Here is a 15,903-nt window from a genome sequence, read left to right on the forward strand (position 1 = left end):
ACACCACCAGTGCCCACAGGAGGACTGGATCTTCCTCTTAAAGCTCTTTATTCTAGTTCCCTGTTGTCCTCCCAGTTTCCACACTTCACTATTAATAAAATATTTATGTGGGGGTGGGAAAAGAACAACACAGTCCTTCAGATTACAGGGATCATCATGTTCAGCATCACTCATGTCCCAGGTCCTGCAGCACCACTGCTGCTTTTGGCTCAGCAGCTCACTGCAGAGGGGAGGAATAGTGACAGCTGTGGCTGCTGTAGCTGCCAAGATCTGCTAAAGCTTCTGACTGTACCTTAAAGAAATGATAACTTGCTCATGTAGCATGTGCCCAGCTTTGAGCTTGACCTAATGCACAGATCTTTCTTTCCACACCTCTCTCCCTTTCCCACCACTGCCTCTAGCCTTTAAGTAGCTTTTTCTGTAGCTTCTTCTCAGAAGCTTCACAGAATGTTAAGAATTGGAAGGGTCCTCCAGAGATCATCAAGCACAGCTTAGGCAGGGTTGCTTGGAGAAGGTCACACAGGAACACATGCAGGTGGGTTTGGAATGTCTCCAGAGATGGAGACTCCACCACTTTGGGCAGCCTGCTCCAGGGCTCCAGTACCTTTACATGTAGAAGTTCCTCCTTGTGTTTAGATGGAACATTTATGTTCCAGCTTGTGCTCATTTCCCCTTGTCCTGTCACTGAGCACAACTGAACAAAGCCTGGTCCCATCCTCCTGACACTCACCCTTGAAGTATTGATCAGCATTGATCAGATCCCCACTCAGTCTGCTCTTCTCCAGCTAAAAACGTTGATTCTCTTAGTCTTTCCTCATCACAGAGATGTTCCAGTCCCCTCAGCAGCCAGCCCTCTGTTCTCCTCTGAACCTTGCTGGTTTCTGAGATGGAGTCCAAGTGGTCCATGGAGGAGCAGCTGTGGCAGCCTCCCTGTGTGCTAAAATGATGTCTGAAGCAGGGTTTGGGGGAGTAAGGGACTGTAATTGCACAAACCAGAGTTTGGGTGGCTGTAACTGCCCAGGAGCAATTAACTCTGCTCTACTGTGTCAAATAGCACCACCAGCAAGGAAAAGAGTGGAAATTTCGTGGCAGTTTAAGAGGGGCTTAGGGAAACTATGTTTATTTTTTCTTACCTCATTAATGCTGAGAACGTTTCCATGGTATTTGCCTTTGAAATGTCAGAAACACTGCTTGGTACTGAACATTCCACTTTTCTCTGCTGCTAGTCAGGATTTTATTAGCAGATGAAGTGAGAGAAAATTGGACAGGTTCAGAAGCAAGTAGAAGTAGGATTTGAAGCAGCTGAATCTGGTGCTGGGTGCACCTTCCTCTGCCTGTTCAAAGTGGAAGTGGCAGTGGCTTGTCTGGCAAGATGCTTACACAATCATTTGTGTCTACACTGAACTGGGTAATACAAATCAAAACTCACATACTCCAGACTTCAGCTTCAGTTTTGGTGCTGAGTCAAGCTGCATGTTCTACCCTCTGGAGTGGGACATCTGGGTGAGTATGGAGACAACACTTCTCAGCACCTAGCTGGGGGAAGTTTGGTTACCTCACAGGGCAGCTCCTGACAGCAGTCAGTTTGTAGTCTCGTCAGTGAGAGAGAGGTCCTGCATGTCTCTGTTACTAGCAAGTGCTGATCTTCTCTCTAACCATTACCTCCTGTTTAGGATGCCATCGAGGCCATTGCAGAAAGTGCCTTTAAAACGTCTCTCTACCCTGTCATCCTGTCCTTTGAGAACCATGTGGACTCGTGAGTACCTGGTGCCTGGGAGAGCTGTGTCCTCCGCTGTCCAGAGCAGAAAGTGCTGCTGGGTCCTGAGTGCCTGAGCTGAAATGAAACATCAAAAGATAGAACCATACAATTGTTTGGGTTGGAAAAGACCTCTAAGATCATCAAATTCAGCATCCAGCCCAATAGCACCGTGGACACTAAACCATGTCCCCAGGTGCCATGTCCACACATTTCATGAACACCTCCAAGGGTGGTGACTCCACCTCCCTGGGCAGCCTGTTCCAGTGCCCGATCACTCTTACTGCAAGGAATTGTTTTTCTACAATCCAACCTAAACTTCCCCTGGCCCAATTTCAGGTTGTTGCCTCTTGTTTTATCACCTGATGCTAGGGAGAATAGCCCTGTTCCCACCTGCCTCCAACCTTTCAAGGAGTCATAGAGGACAGTGAGGGCTCTCCTCAGCCTCCTTTTCTCCAGGCTGAACAACCCCAGGTGTCTCAGCTGCTCCTCACTAGAGCTGTTCTCCAGACCCTTCACCAGCTTCATTTCCCTTCTAAAGGGCCTGCTTCAAAAGTCCCTGCTCACTGATGGGGGATTTAAAGGTCCCTTCAACCCAAACCAGGCTGTGATTGGGACTTGGAGCAACAAGATGTGTACTGGTGCTGATAGATGAGCTGTGACCTGCAGAGAGAGTGAGTGGCCACAGTTGTGCAGCCTGTTAGCTCAGGATGAACAGATGGGAGTTGGGCCAGGAAGGGACCTGAAGACCTGCAGAGTATCTATGTGAAGGCAAGAGGTAGTTAACTGAGTGGAGCACATGAATCTCAGGATGGTGATTCATGCTGAGCTCTAAAGTTGGGCATCTGCTTTCCTGGTCACTCCTGCTTCATGTCTCTGTCCCTCAGGCCCAAGCAGCAGACAAAGATGGCTGAGTACTGCAGAACCATCTTTGGAGATATGCTGCTGACAGAACCTCTGGAGAAGTACCCAGTAAGTGCAAGCTGGGAAGGGGGCGAGTAGAGAGGTGTTTGGGGGAAAATTGGTCACTGCTGGTGCTGGGAGATGCCACCACAGATAGAAGGGCAGCATGGATACTAGGGCAGTGAAAGAGAAGATTATGTTCTGGATAAATGATACTGGTGAGCTGCACAATGGCTGGAAAAACCTCTTAGTCCAGAGGTTCTGCTAAGCACTTGTCTGGCTCTGCTTTTGTTTAACTCTGACTTTGGAAGCAGAGCTGTAGGTAGCCAAGCTGTGCCAGCTGTACCAGATGAGTCAGTGTGGCTGCACACAGTGCTGTGTCAGGTCTGTCTGCCAGTCCTTGCTTTGCAGAGAAACAGGACCAAGGCCTTAGTAGCATTTCAGGCTCTTCCTACCAATGCACCTCAATTCCTGCATCCAGCCTGGATAATTCTCCCTCCCAGGCATAGGTGGGCAGTTCAGGGACATGCAGAGCCCAGTGCTCAGAAGAGCTGAGTAAAGCTCCTGGTCTGCTTGACTCTAGTCATCAGCTTCTTCTACATGTATTTTTTGGACAGGGGGGCATCTTTGGTGACCCCCATGCATGCTGCTGCTGCTTCAGCTGTCCTGTGAACAGACAGTGATTTACAGATAGCAGGCAGTGCCTCTGCTCTGTGGAGGGGGGAGCTGAGACACCTAGCCAAGCATCATCTTTGAAGCACTGAGGTCAGAAGAAGAGCTGAGAAGAAGCAGTGAACACATCAGCAGTTGTCCACTGCCCAGACCCACACCATTGTCCAGGCAATGGGGAGAAGCTGTGGGGTGTGGGAATGTGGAGAAGCATCTCAGGGTATTATTGAATTGTAGAATTGTTTGGGTTGAAGATGACCTCTAAGATCATGGAGACCAAATGTCAGCCTAACACCACCATGGCTCTTGAGCCATGTCCCACTTTCTTGAACACCAAATAAGCTAAATTATGACCAGGTCTGTTTGGCTCTGCAGGCGGAGTGTGGGTCTAGTTGCACAGTCTGACTCACATCCTTGTCTTGGGCCACCTACTCTGGGATCTGTTTTTCAAATATGCTCAGGCAGAGTGTCTAAATCTGGTCCCAGCACTGATCCAGGAGTGAAGCTCTGGGATAATGAAAGAAGTAGGTGGAATGTGAAAGCCAGAGGTGTGGGGTGCCTTGAGGCCATGTAGATGGATTTCTAGCTGGTGATGGAGGAGAGGTGACTGGGAACAGCATGGGGGGTGCAGGCAGCGGGATGAGAGAGGGATGCAAAATGCTGCTCTGAAATCAAAGGTGAGATTCTTCATGAAAGTAGTGGCATCTGCCAGAAAAAAGAGAACTTGGAGAGTACAGTGAGTGAGAGAGGTGTCCAGGCACCAGTAAATGGCCAGAGCAAGGGTATTGAGAGGGCCAGGGCAGATGAGTGTTGGAACTGTCTCTATGAGGAGAATTCAGTATGAAGCTTATGTTGCAGCTGAAGCCAGGAGTTCCTCTGCCAAGTCCTAAGGATCTCTTGGGGAAAATCTTGATTAAGAATAAAAAGAACCAATCTATATCTGGGAAGAGGCAGAACTCTTTGAAGAAAGGGAAGAATGTGGAACCAGAAGTCATGGAGCAGCCAAGCCCTGTGGATGCTGAAGATACTGGTATGTCTGAAGGGAGAGTGGGGCTAGTCTAGCTTGCTGAGCAAGTCTGGTCCACGGGAGACCTTCCACATCACCCAGTACTAGCTTGAGGCAAGCCAGTACTATCATTAATTCAGTTATCTCAAGAAGCAGCATATGCTTGGAAGAGAGCTCAAATCTTCAGAGTATGTTCAGATGCCTCATTCCAAGCCAAAGAGGCAATCAGCTTATGCCCTGCTCATCAGTTAGCTCTTTGCCTACTCTGGGGCACCTGGCTGCATGAGCTGGGGACTCATGGTAGGCACTGCTTGTTGGCTTGATGGAAAGGTGGATCATATTTTCCTGCTTGTAGCTCTCTGATAACCACAAACTCAGCATGGCCTAGTTCTTCACTCTGAGGCTTTAGGTTTATAGAACCTTCAGCCCCCACACTTCTCCCTCCGTTCTCAAGGCTGCCACCCCTTGAGCTGAGGGGAGCTGTGGTAGGAGGAGATGAAGTCATGAAGACAAGGTGAGCACCACTGCAGAACACCCTAAATGGACATCCTTTCCCAGGAATGTTTGACCTTAGTGAGGAAAGCAGCTCTGTGATTGTCACTCTTGGGGTGTGAGGGGGGCCTGAAGGAGGAAAGATTTGGTCTGGAGGGTGGTGGTCCAGAGTGTGCTGGTTCCTGCTGGAGTTGGGCTGTTGACATGGTATGATTCTTCCACACATTGTTCCTGCATGACCCAGCTGTGAGGGCTGCAGAGCTTTCCTTAGCTACCAGTCAGCAGTGCCTTGTCTCAGTGTTTGGCTGATGTGGGCTCTGTGTGTGCTCAGTCTGGGCAGGTGATGTGGCTGAAGAAGAACCAGAGGAAGAGGATGAACACCTTGGAAACCTGGATGAAGAGGAAATTAAAAAGATGCAGTCAGATGAGGTACTGTCATTGTGGTTTCTGTTCCTTTTCTGGATGTTTTGGTGTTTCTGTTTTTTGTTCTGGCCTCCAGTTTTCTCTGGGCCCTCTCCATGTTGACTACAGAAAAGCTCAAAATGCAAAGAGGAATGAACTGGGCTGTGACCAGCTGGGGCTTTCCTTCCTTCACACAACACCACTTTTTCAGTGGAAACTGCAAAAGAGAAATGGTGGCCCAAACACAAATATAGACTGGCTGGAGAATGGCTTGAGAGCAGTCTTGTGCAGAAGGACTTGGGGATGTCAGCTGGTAGAAAAACTCCACATGAGCTGGCAGTGGTCGCTGGCAGCCCAGAAGGTAACGGTGTACTGGGCTGCCTCAAAAGCAGTGTGACCAGCAGGACAGGGAGGTGATTCTGCCAGTCTACTCTGCTCTGGTGAGACCCCACCTGGAGTACTGTGTCCACTTCGGGTGCCCCAAATACAAAAAGGACATGGACCTAGTGGAGTGGGTCCAGAGGAGGCCACAAAGATGGTCAGAGGGATGGATGGAGCACCTCGCCTAGGGGAACAGGCTGAGAGAGCTGGGTCAGTTCAACCTGGAGATGAGAAAGCTCCAGAGAGACCTTAGAGCAGCCTTCCAGTACCTGAAGAGGGCTACAGAAGACCTGGGGAGGGACTTTTGACAAGGGTTTGTAATGACAGAATGAGGGGTGATGGCTTTGTGCTGGAGGAGGGAAAATTTAGAGTGGAGATGGGGAAGAATTTTTACGATGAGGGTGGTGAGACACTGGAACAGGTTGCCCAGGAAGGTCATAGGTGCCCTCTTCCTCTGGAGGTGTCCAAAGCCAGGTTGGATGAAGCCTTGGGCAACCTGGTCTAGGGGAAAGTGGCCCTGCCCGAGGCAGGGGAATTGGTATGGGGACAGATTGAGAGTTGGGTCTGTTCAGCCAGGAGAAGAGAAGGCTTCAGGGAGATCTTAGATCAGTCTTCTAGTACCCAAAGGGGGCTACAAGAAAGTTAGAGAGGGACTTTTGACAAGGGCTTATAGTGTAAGATGAGAGGCAATGGCTTTGAGCTGGAAGAGGGGAGCTTGAGACTGGAGATGAGGAAGAAATTCTTTCCAGTGAGGGTGATGAGACACTGGAACAGGCTGCCCAGGGAGGTTGTGGGTGTGTCCTCTCTGGAAGTGTTCAAGGCCAGGTTGGATGGGGCTGTGAGCAGCCTGGACTAGTGGAAGATGTCTCTGCCCATGGCAGGGAATTGATACTAGATGGTCTTTAAGATCCTTTCCAACCCAAACCATTCTGTGATTCTATAATTCTGCATTGCAAGCACAGAGCATATGACAGAAGAGTTACTTCTATCTGATCACTGCGTGACTGGGGATAACTCTCTGCCTCAGGCTGTTCAGAGAGGTTCAGCCCTAGTCTGACAGAATTTGTTACTGAAACATGAAGTGCTCCTGCAGAAAGTGGAGGGAGGAGGTCAGCATTACCATGAACAGAAAAAAACCCAACAAAGTAAAGCATTTTCCATTTCCTTCTCCTCAGAGAGGAGGAAAATGTGTCTGGTTTGTCCCAGACTCTGTGCTTTGAGAGGTTACAGAGGTCCTGGCTCTCTGCAGAGAGAATGTCTCAGGAGACATTCCAGACTTACCTGGATGTGTTCCTGTGTGACCTTCTCCTGGTGACCCTGTCTTGGTAGAGCAGTTGGTCTCAGTGATCTCCAGAAGTCCCTTCCAACCCCTGCTGCTCTGTGGTTCTGTGGTACCTTTCTGTATGACCCAGCTTCAGTTTTCAAGAAGCCACCTGGGAACTGCAGCCCTGTCTGTGCCGCCTGCAGAGGACCAAGAGCTGCTGTGCTCTGGTCCGGGCAGCCAGCAGAGTCCTTTGTGAGGACCAGGCATGTTTTGTTTCATCTCTCAAAAGCTCTCTGCATCTCTCTTCTCTCTGGTCATGCTTTCTGCCCAGGGCACTGCTGGTCTGGAGGTGACAGCCTACGAGGAGATGTCCAGCCTGGTTAATTACATACAGCCTATCAAATTTGACTCCTTTGAAGTCTCTGCCCGTAAGTCCAACTCGGGTTTTTCCAGGATCCATTCAACCAGGAGAGCAGTGCCCTCAGGTGCTGCTCTTCTCCACCTGCCCTTGTGACTTGGTTTCACCCATTTTCTGCTGTGTTCCCCTCACAGCCTGCACAGTCACATATTTATAGTGAGGTATTGGTAAGGAGATGACAGGAGGTGTCAGATACTGGTGGCAGTTGTATAACCGAGGGTGAAAACAAAGAGCCTAGAGGCTAGTGACATCTCTGTGGGCTTGCTTGGCTGCTTCTGAAGGCAGGGGATGAGCCCAGCTTCTCTGAACGTGTGTGCCTGGCTTTCCTCTTCTCTGGTGATTGGGCAGAGGAACATCTGAGGCACTGACCATGCACATGGTTTTTTTAGGCACATCGGTTCCTCTAAACACTTCCCACATTTGGGTCTAGCTTTGAGTGAGCTGGTTTGATTGATGGAACAAAAAGGAGGAAAAACAGGGGAATGAGGAAGAGGAAACATGACAAAATAAAGGACTTTGTGCAAGATTTGTGCTTAGGAGTGTGGGTGAGTGGCAGTGGCTCAGCAGTAGTGATGGGATTGTGAGCTCCAGGTGAATGGTTGGACCTGATGACCTCAAAGGTCTCCTCCAACTTTGACAGCTCTAGGATTTTATGAGTTCTGAGACTGAATATTTGGATTCACTTGGAACTAAAGCTCTGGGCAGGAACTATTTTCTAAATGTCACTGAAATCTGGGAGGATATGGGCAAAGTTCTTGTCCTTCCCAGGTTTGTAAGTCCATCCTGCCTGTGCCCTTGCCCTGCAGGACACAGCCATTGTCTCTCTGGCAAACAAAACACCTTTTATGGACTGTTACTGTCCAGTCCCTTTTCCGGGGACCAGGAGAAGGTAAATTGCATTGATAGAAAATGGTACCATTGATAGAAAATGGTAGCTAGTAGAAAGTGGGAATGAAGAGGCCAAGTGCTCCTTGGGTTCCCTGCTCCTCACACAGAGACTGGGAGAGCTGGGGCTGCCTTTCTTCTGAATGCTTCCTTATCTCCTGCCTCTAGAGAAGAACCGGAGTTATGTCATCTCCTCCTTCACCGAGCTGAAGGCTTATGACCTGCTGACCAAGTTCCCTGTGCAGTTCGTGGAGTATCCTTTTGGCCACCTTTGGCTCGTCTGGTTGGTTGTGTGGAGTAGGGGAGCCTGGGTAAGGCTGAGGCATTTCCAGCTGGCTTCTAGTGTCAGAACCTGTAAACTCTTTGTCAGAGACACAAAGTGTTCAGGTGCTGGAGACATTGGACCTTCCAGGGTGGCTCTGGGGCTCTTCAGAGATTCTCAACAGCATGCATCCTTCTGCAAGGCTGCTGGGAGAAGAGTCTGGAGAAGAGAAGGCTGAGAGGGAATTTAATAACTGTTTGTAAATACCTGAGGGCTGGGGGTCAGGAGCGGGGGGACAGGCTCTGCTCGCTTGCTCCCTGGGATAGGACAAGGAGCAATGGATGGAAGCTGCAGCACAGGAGGTTCCAGCTCAACACAAGGGGGAACTTCTTTACTGTAAGGGTCCTAGAGCACTGGAGCAGGCTCCCCAGAGAGGTTGTGGAATCTCTTTCTCTGGAGACTTTCAAGGCCTGTCTGGATGCATTCCTCTGTGACCTGAGCTAAATTATAGTCCTGCTCTGGCAGGGGGGTTGGACTCAATCTCTTTGGGTCCCTTCCAACCCCTGACATACTGTGATCCAGATGCTTGTCCTTAAGTGGAAAGGTTGTGAGAAAGGAGTTTCTTGTTGCCAGAGCCTCTTATTCTTCTCGGAAAGGGTCTGAGTATTTGGTAGCAGAGCTTGAACAATTTCCACCCTAGAATTCATGAGCTGGCCCCAGGCTCCCCAGGAGTGCTCCAGACTTGTTTCCAATAGAGCCTGTGTAGCTACAACAAGCGCCAGATGAGCCGGATCTACCCCAAAGGCACCCGCATGGACTCCTCCAACTACATGCCCCAGATGTTCTGGAACGTCGGCTGTCAGATGGTGGCACTCAACTTCCAGACCATGGGTGAGTGCCACGTTGTCCTTCCGCTGCTGAGAGGAGGCTGGCCGTTCCTATTTCTTGGCTCCTCCTACACTGCTCTTTCCCTGAGCACCTTTGTGTGCCTTCTCCCACAGCATTCTTCTTTGACTCCATCTCCCTCAGGCCCAGGCACCTTGCTGGGCCCAGCACAAACCTGGCACACGCTTGTGTCTACAAACACATGGACCTGTTGTCACCCTGGGTACAATCTCTGGCTGTGCTGTAACATGGTGTCAGGCTAAATAATGTTCACAAATACTTATGGAGTTCCTCCTTCCTCCAAGTTGCTGTTTCTTCTGCAAGGCAGCAGGCAGAGCCTGGCCTGGCTGTGCTATTATTGCCAGTATTTTGACCTGAACAGGGAAGAAAAACCTTCCCTTGCTGCAAAACCAGCATGAGGAGGAAATAAAAGCCTCCAGGTGAAGCTGTTCTTCATATCCTTCCTTCTGCTGAAGAGTGTTTTGTCTATAGAGAGTGTTGGAGACAATCTGTGGGATCAATGAGAGGAAAAAAGAATCAAATTCAAAAGGGAGTGAGAGAGTAAGTAAGAAGAGGCTATCCTAGCCTCTAGCACCTATCCTATCAAGGTGCAGAAACCAGGGGACAGTGATCTCGAGAGCAGAGGCAGAGGATATGAACTTAGAGGGGGCTCAAAATGAAACAGGGAAGGAACAGAGGGGTGCAAGCAACTATTTAGTTCACACTCCACACCAGCAGGGACTTCCTAAAGCAGGTTTTAATCTAGTCCTAGCTATGGCTTATGGTACAGTCACGAGCCAAGCACTCCCAGCAGCTGCTGTCATACTTTTCCCTGTGGGGTGCTGAGAGGTTTTAGTTAGTTTTTCCAGTGGCTTTGTGAGCCTTTGGTACAGCATCTTCCAGCTCGCTCAGAGCACACAAGCCATGTGATGGGGTGCCACAGACATTGTCCCTGTGATGTTCCCCTCTGGCAGATGTCCCCATGCAGCAGAACATGGCTCTCTTTGAGTTCAACGGGCAGTGTGGCTACCTGCTGAAGCATGAATTCCTGAGGCGCCCAGACAAGCAGTTTGACCCCTTCTCTGTGGACCGCATTGACGTGGTGGTGGCCAGCACCCTCTCTGTCACGGCAAGTACCACCATGGGGATGGGCCTCTCCAGGCACCTCCTCCTGGCACCTCGTGTGTAAGTGTAACCAGCAGGACCAGGGAGGTGACTCTCCAGCTGTGTTCTGCTCTCGTGAGACCCCACCTGCATACTGCATCCAGACCTGCTGCCCCTGATATGGACCTGTTGGAGTGGGTCCAGAGGAGGCCATGATGATGATCAGAGGACTGAAGCATCTCCACTAAGAGGACAGGCTGAGAGAGTTGGGACCACTCAGGCTGGAGAAAAGAAGGCTCCAGGGTGATCTTTGAGCAGCCTTCCAGTACCTGAAAGGGGCTATAGGAGAGCTGGAGAGGGACTTTTGACAAGGGGGTGTAGTATTAAGGTGAGAGGCAATGGCTTTAAACTGGAAGAGGGGAGATTGAGACTGGAGACTAGGAAGAAATTCTTTCCAGTGAGGGTGATGAGACACTGGAACAGGCTGCCTAGGAAGGTTGTGGATGCTCCCTCCCTGGAGATGTTCAAGGCCAGGTTGGATGAGGCCTTGAGCAACCTGGACTAGTGGGAGGTGTCCCTGCCCATGGCAGGACATGGAACTTGCAGGTCCTTCCAACCCAAACCATCCCTTGATTCTGTAACTGGCATCTCTGTCCCCTCTGTTTGGTACTCAGTGGAGTTGGTAGTGGCAGATGAACCCAGAGAGGCCTGTGGGAGAGTTGTTGCCATGGCAACTCCCAGGCTTCTCACTATTTTAAATTAATCATAATTGCATGAAAATGGAAAATTAGCATCTGCCAGAGAGAAGCCAAGGCTGTGGTGATGGGGAGGGGAGGAGGCTGAAGGAAGCACTGGAGCAAAGGAACACGGGTGGAGGTAAACAAAAAGCCTGTGGTGGATTGGAAGCTGCAGCAGGAAAGATGGTTTGGGCTGGGAGAAGGACTTTGGGGTGAAGATATGGGTGGGTTCTTCTATGCACTTTGGCAGCTGCTGATTCTCTTCCTGCTTGTTCCTAGATACTCTCTGGCCAGTTCCTCTCTGACCGCAGTGTGAAGACTTATGTGGAAGTTGAGTTGTTTGGGTTGCCGAGGGACACAAAACGCAAATACAGAACCAAACTGACCTCCACTGCCAATTCCATTAACCCTGTCTGGAAAGAGGAGGCTTTTGTGTTTGAAAAGGTAATTACATCTGAGAATCCCTAAAGGTCCTGCTGGCTACAAGCCCTGCCTCAGGAGAGGTCAGTGGTAGGGTCAGCAGGGACCCCCTCCTGGAGATCTCAGTGGTGGCTTTAGGCACACAAGGTGCCACGCACTGCTGAAGCTGGTAACATCCAAAGCAACTCCCATCAGCATTTCCCTGAGCAGACAGTGGGTAGCTGGGAACATTCCTGGCAGTAACAGTCAGCAGAAGGACTACAAAGATGCTGAGGGGACTGGAGCATCTCTGTGATGAGGAAAGACTGAGGGAATTGGGGCTTTCCAGACTGGAAAAGAGCAGACAGAATGTAGGATCTCCTCAAGGCTGATCAATACTTCAAGAGTGGGTGTCAGGAGAATGGGACCAGTTTGTGTTTAGTGGTGTCCAGGGGCAGGACAAGGGGTAATGGGCACAAACTGGAACATAAGTTCCACGTAAATATGAGGAGGAACTTCTTTAAAGGTGAAGGAACCCTGGAGCAAGCTGCCCAGAGATGTGGTGGAGTCTCCACCTCTGGAGAAGTTTGAAACCTACCTGAATGTGTTCCTGTGTGACCCTCTCTAGGTGACCCTGCCCTGGCAGGGGAGTTGGACTTGTTGATCTCCAGAGGTCCCTGCCAGCCCCTGTCATTCCATAAATCTGTGTTGTACTTCAGACTCATCATCTTGGAAAGCTTCAAGCACCAAGAAGCAGAAAGGAACTGACTCTAACTGTCTGCAGTTAAACTGTAAATGAGACACAGACAAACTGGAGGAGAGGAGGGTAATGGGAGCAGAGGAAGGTGTTCAGCTGTGCCAGGATACAGAAAGCTGCCCTGCTTGCCCACAAGAGTTCAGTTGTCACTAACCCAGCTCCAGGGTGCAGAGGGTTAAGTCAGAGGTGACAGGAACATTTGGCCTGTCTGCAGGAGCTTCCAGAGACAAAACCCAAGGTTGCACAATTCCTCTCTGTCAAGCACACCATGAAGCAGCAGATATTTTCAGCCTGCTCGGGATGTGGTAGATAAATCCTATCCTCATTCCAGAAAACACTTTTCAGGCTCCAGTTCTGGCAGAGTAGTTTTTAGCCCATTTTATGGCAGAAGAAAATGGGAGAGGAAGGAAACAGGAGCCCTTATGGCAGAGTTTTTGTGCTTGGAATTATCCTTCCCAGTTCATTCCCTTCTCTGGTGAATTGCTGCACAGAAGCTGTGCTTTGGAGGCTTTGGTGGGAGTCAGTCTCTTCTCCCTAGTGTCAGGTGACAAAATGAGAAGCAACAGCCTGAAATTGTGCCAGGGAAGGTTTAGGGTGGAGATTAGAAACAATTTCTTTCCTGCAAGAGTGGTCAGGCATTGAAACAGGCTGCCCAGGGAGGTGATAGAGTCACCATCCCTGGATGTATTCAAGAACTGTGTGGCCATGGCACCTGGGGACATGGTTCAATAGCCATGGTGGTGTTGTGTTGATGGTTGGACTGGATGATCTTAGAGATCTTTTCTAACCTGCTTCTCTGTTGGTGTCTTACTCTGCTCTTTTCTCCTCAGATCGTGATGCCTGAGTTGGCATCTCTCAAAATCGTGGCCTGGGAGGAAGGAGGGAAGTTCATTGGCCACCGTGTCATTCCTGTCACTGCAGTGCACTCAGGTAAATGGGATGGGAATTCCTGCAGCTTTTGAGCCCTGGGGGACTATTCATTGGAAGGGAGATATGAATAGCTGCATACTTTGCTACTTAATCTCCATTTATGGATGCCCCCTCCCTGGAAATGTCCAAGGCCAGGTTGGATGGGGCCTTGAGCAACTTGGTCTAGTGGAAGGTGTCCCTGCCCAAGGCAAGGAGGTTGGAAGGAGGTGATCTTTAAGATCCCTTCCAACCCAAACCAGTCTATGTGATTCTATGAGTCCCATAGGCTCTGAAGCCTTGGAATTCATCCTGTCATAGCCTTGGCTTTCTTCCCTAATTCATTGCCCACACCCTCTGCAAGGAAAGAATTTGTTTTGCTGCTGGAACACACAGGCAAGAGGGGACAGCTTCTCTCCCTGGTTTCAGGCTACCACCACGTGTGCCTGCGCAGCGAGAGCAACATGCCGCTCACCATGCCCTCGCTCTTCGTGTACCTGGAGGTGAAGGACTACGTCCCTGATGCCTGGGCAGGTAGAGTCCATGTGGAGGCAGCTCTGGCTTTGACCAGACTCTGATCCAGAAGCATTTTTTTCAGCCTGGGGGTTGTTTTCCTGCTGCACTCTTAATTCCTTGTCAGGATGGGAGTTGAGCACTCACCAGCATCCTGTCACACCCCTGCTCTCATCAGGAGACAATGGATGCCTGCTCTGTAGCTCTGACTGGCTCCCAGTATGGGTGGAGGCACACACCCATACTGGCGTGTGCAGTGCAGATGTAGCTGTCTCTGCTTTGGACTGGGTCAATCTCTTCACTGTTTTTATTCAGAGGCAGGGTAGAGGTTTCCTAGAGTGAAGGCTGCTTCACTCTAGGAAACCTGTTAGAGTTTGAGGAAAACTGTTTCCTAGAGTCTAGGAAAACTGTTAGAGACTGAGGAGAACAGGGCTTTTGGGACCTTTAAGACCATTCTTCCCTGCTTGAAGAGAGGAACGTTCTTGGTAGTGCTGAGACAGAGTGATCTTCCCTTAAAAAGGGGATGGTCAAAGTGAGAGATGAATCAGGGAGAAGCCCTGCTGAAGGTGTTGACAGCAAAGCTTTTAAAGTCCTGAGCAAAGCCACACAGAATGAACAGTATCAGCCACAGAGCTTCTTGTGAATACTGCACATGTTTACTCCCTCTTCTCCTCTGCTCCTGCAAAGGAATCCTGTTCAAAAGGGCAATCCTGTGAGATTGAGGCTTTAAAACATACTCGTCCAAAAGGCCAAGTTTGTACAGCATGGCCTGGGCTTGGAGCAGGGACCTGTGCAGGTTGCAAAGGCTGAGCCTGGTTTAGGATTTTGGGAGCAGGATGCTCTCCTCAGCTTCACAGAGATGCCCTAAACATCAGCTGTGAGCCAGCACCCCAGAAAAGGACTGAGGTGAAGATGGTCCCCTCCCATTGTTCTGTCAGGGAGAAGCTTGTGACAAGTAGAGAACACAAAACAGCCCTGTCCCAGGCCAGAAGGCAAAGGAAGTCAGAGACAATCTGAGCAAAGGCCTCCTCTGTTTTTGTAGATCTGACTATTGCTCTCTCCAACCCCATCAAATTCTTCAGCCTGCAAGACAAGAGATCAGTGAAGCTGAAGGATGGCTCGGTGGAGGTGAGTTTGTTGTGCTCTGTTGCTGTCTCCAGCATGTTGAGTGGCTTCAGTCTGGAATAATGGAGCTTTGATGATCTTTGCTTTAGAGGCCTGGCACACACAGGAACCTCCCATCTGCTGAAACTAATGGGATACCAGACTCCAGTTGGAAATTTGGGGTTCCTCTTCCAAATGGGCCTGCAGGTAAAGCTGTGGGTGGTGTGGGCTGAGCTAGAAGGGAAGGCCTGTCCACTGAAAGGTGGAAAGAAACAGTCTTGGGTGCTGACTGCAAGATTAAATGGGGGCCCATTAACATAACAGGCAAAAGCTGCTCAGCTTGGACCAATCAGATGAAGTGGAGAGAAGCTAGGGATTTATAGATTCTTACAACTGCTGAGGCTGGAAGAGACCTTTGAGATCATCAAGTCCAACCATTCACATGGAGCTCAGTCCCACCACTGCTGCTAAGCCACTACCACTGAACTACATCCTTCAGCACCATGTCTGATAGACATCAAAACACAATGCCAATATTGACTGCTAGGTTAAAGAAGCTCTAGCAGAGAAAGTTTGTCCTGAAAATACATTTGTTCCTTTCACACTGGCACCCTCTTGGCCATACAAGATAGACAACAAATGGTAAAGGTGTAGTATTGGTGGAAGTGCCAGAAGGGTGTTCATAGAGTCATAGAAGGGACCTTGAAGGTGTCGTGGGCAGGGGCACTTTCCACTACACCAGGTTGTTCAAGAGCTCACCCAGCCTGGTCTTGAACACCTCCAGTGAGGGAGCATTTGCAGCCTCCCTCATCTTTCTCAAACATGCTTCCAACACCAGCTAATTGATAGAATAATTTCAGCTCAGATGATCTCATTCTCTTCTGTTGTGTTTCATAGTGATCAACAGCTAATCAGCATTCCTTCCTTATAAACTGTGTCAACCTGAGTAATGCCCTTGCAAATATGTTGGTATCCAAACAAGCAGCTTCTCAAATTTCAGACCGGAACATCCTTCTCACCTAATCAAAACAAGTCTCCACGTGCCAGATCATCCCCAGCA

The 15,903-nt window shown here is 49.8% G+C and overlaps 1 protein-coding gene across 7 annotated transcripts in view; it reads left to right on the plus strand.

Moving 5' to 3' along the window:
* PLCB2 (phospholipase C beta 2) overlaps positions 1–15,903 on the plus strand; it is a 52,148-nt gene that overhangs the window by 28,579 nt on the left and 7,666 nt on the right. For all 7 annotated transcript variants that reach the window (XM_064163562.1, XM_064163564.1, XM_064163559.1 and 4 more), the window contains 13 exons: positions 1,674–1,756; positions 2,644–2,728; positions 4,187–4,358; positions 5,158–5,255; positions 7,205–7,301; positions 8,345–8,429; positions 9,205–9,329; positions 10,298–10,452; positions 11,444–11,608; positions 13,151–13,250; positions 13,656–13,760; positions 14,782–14,867; positions 14,954–15,050. In XM_064163562.1, coding sequence (XP_064019632.1) covers positions 1,674–1,756; positions 2,644–2,728; positions 4,187–4,358; positions 5,158–5,255; positions 7,205–7,301; positions 8,345–8,429; positions 9,205–9,329; positions 10,298–10,452; positions 11,444–11,608; positions 13,151–13,250; positions 13,656–13,760; positions 14,782–14,867; positions 14,954–15,050 — 1,453 coding nt within the window. The remainder of the gene's footprint in view (positions 1–1,673; positions 1,757–2,643; positions 2,729–4,186; positions 4,359–5,157; positions 5,256–7,204; positions 7,302–8,344; positions 8,430–9,204; positions 9,330–10,297; positions 10,453–11,443; positions 11,609–13,150; positions 13,251–13,655; positions 13,761–14,781; positions 14,868–14,953; positions 15,051–15,903) is intronic.

Source organism: Pogoniulus pusillus, chromosome 24, assembly GCF_015220805.1.
Source record: "Pogoniulus pusillus isolate bPogPus1 chromosome 24, bPogPus1.pri, whole genome shotgun sequence".
Lineage (NCBI taxonomy): Eukaryota > Metazoa > Chordata > Aves > Piciformes > Lybiidae > Pogoniulus > Pogoniulus pusillus.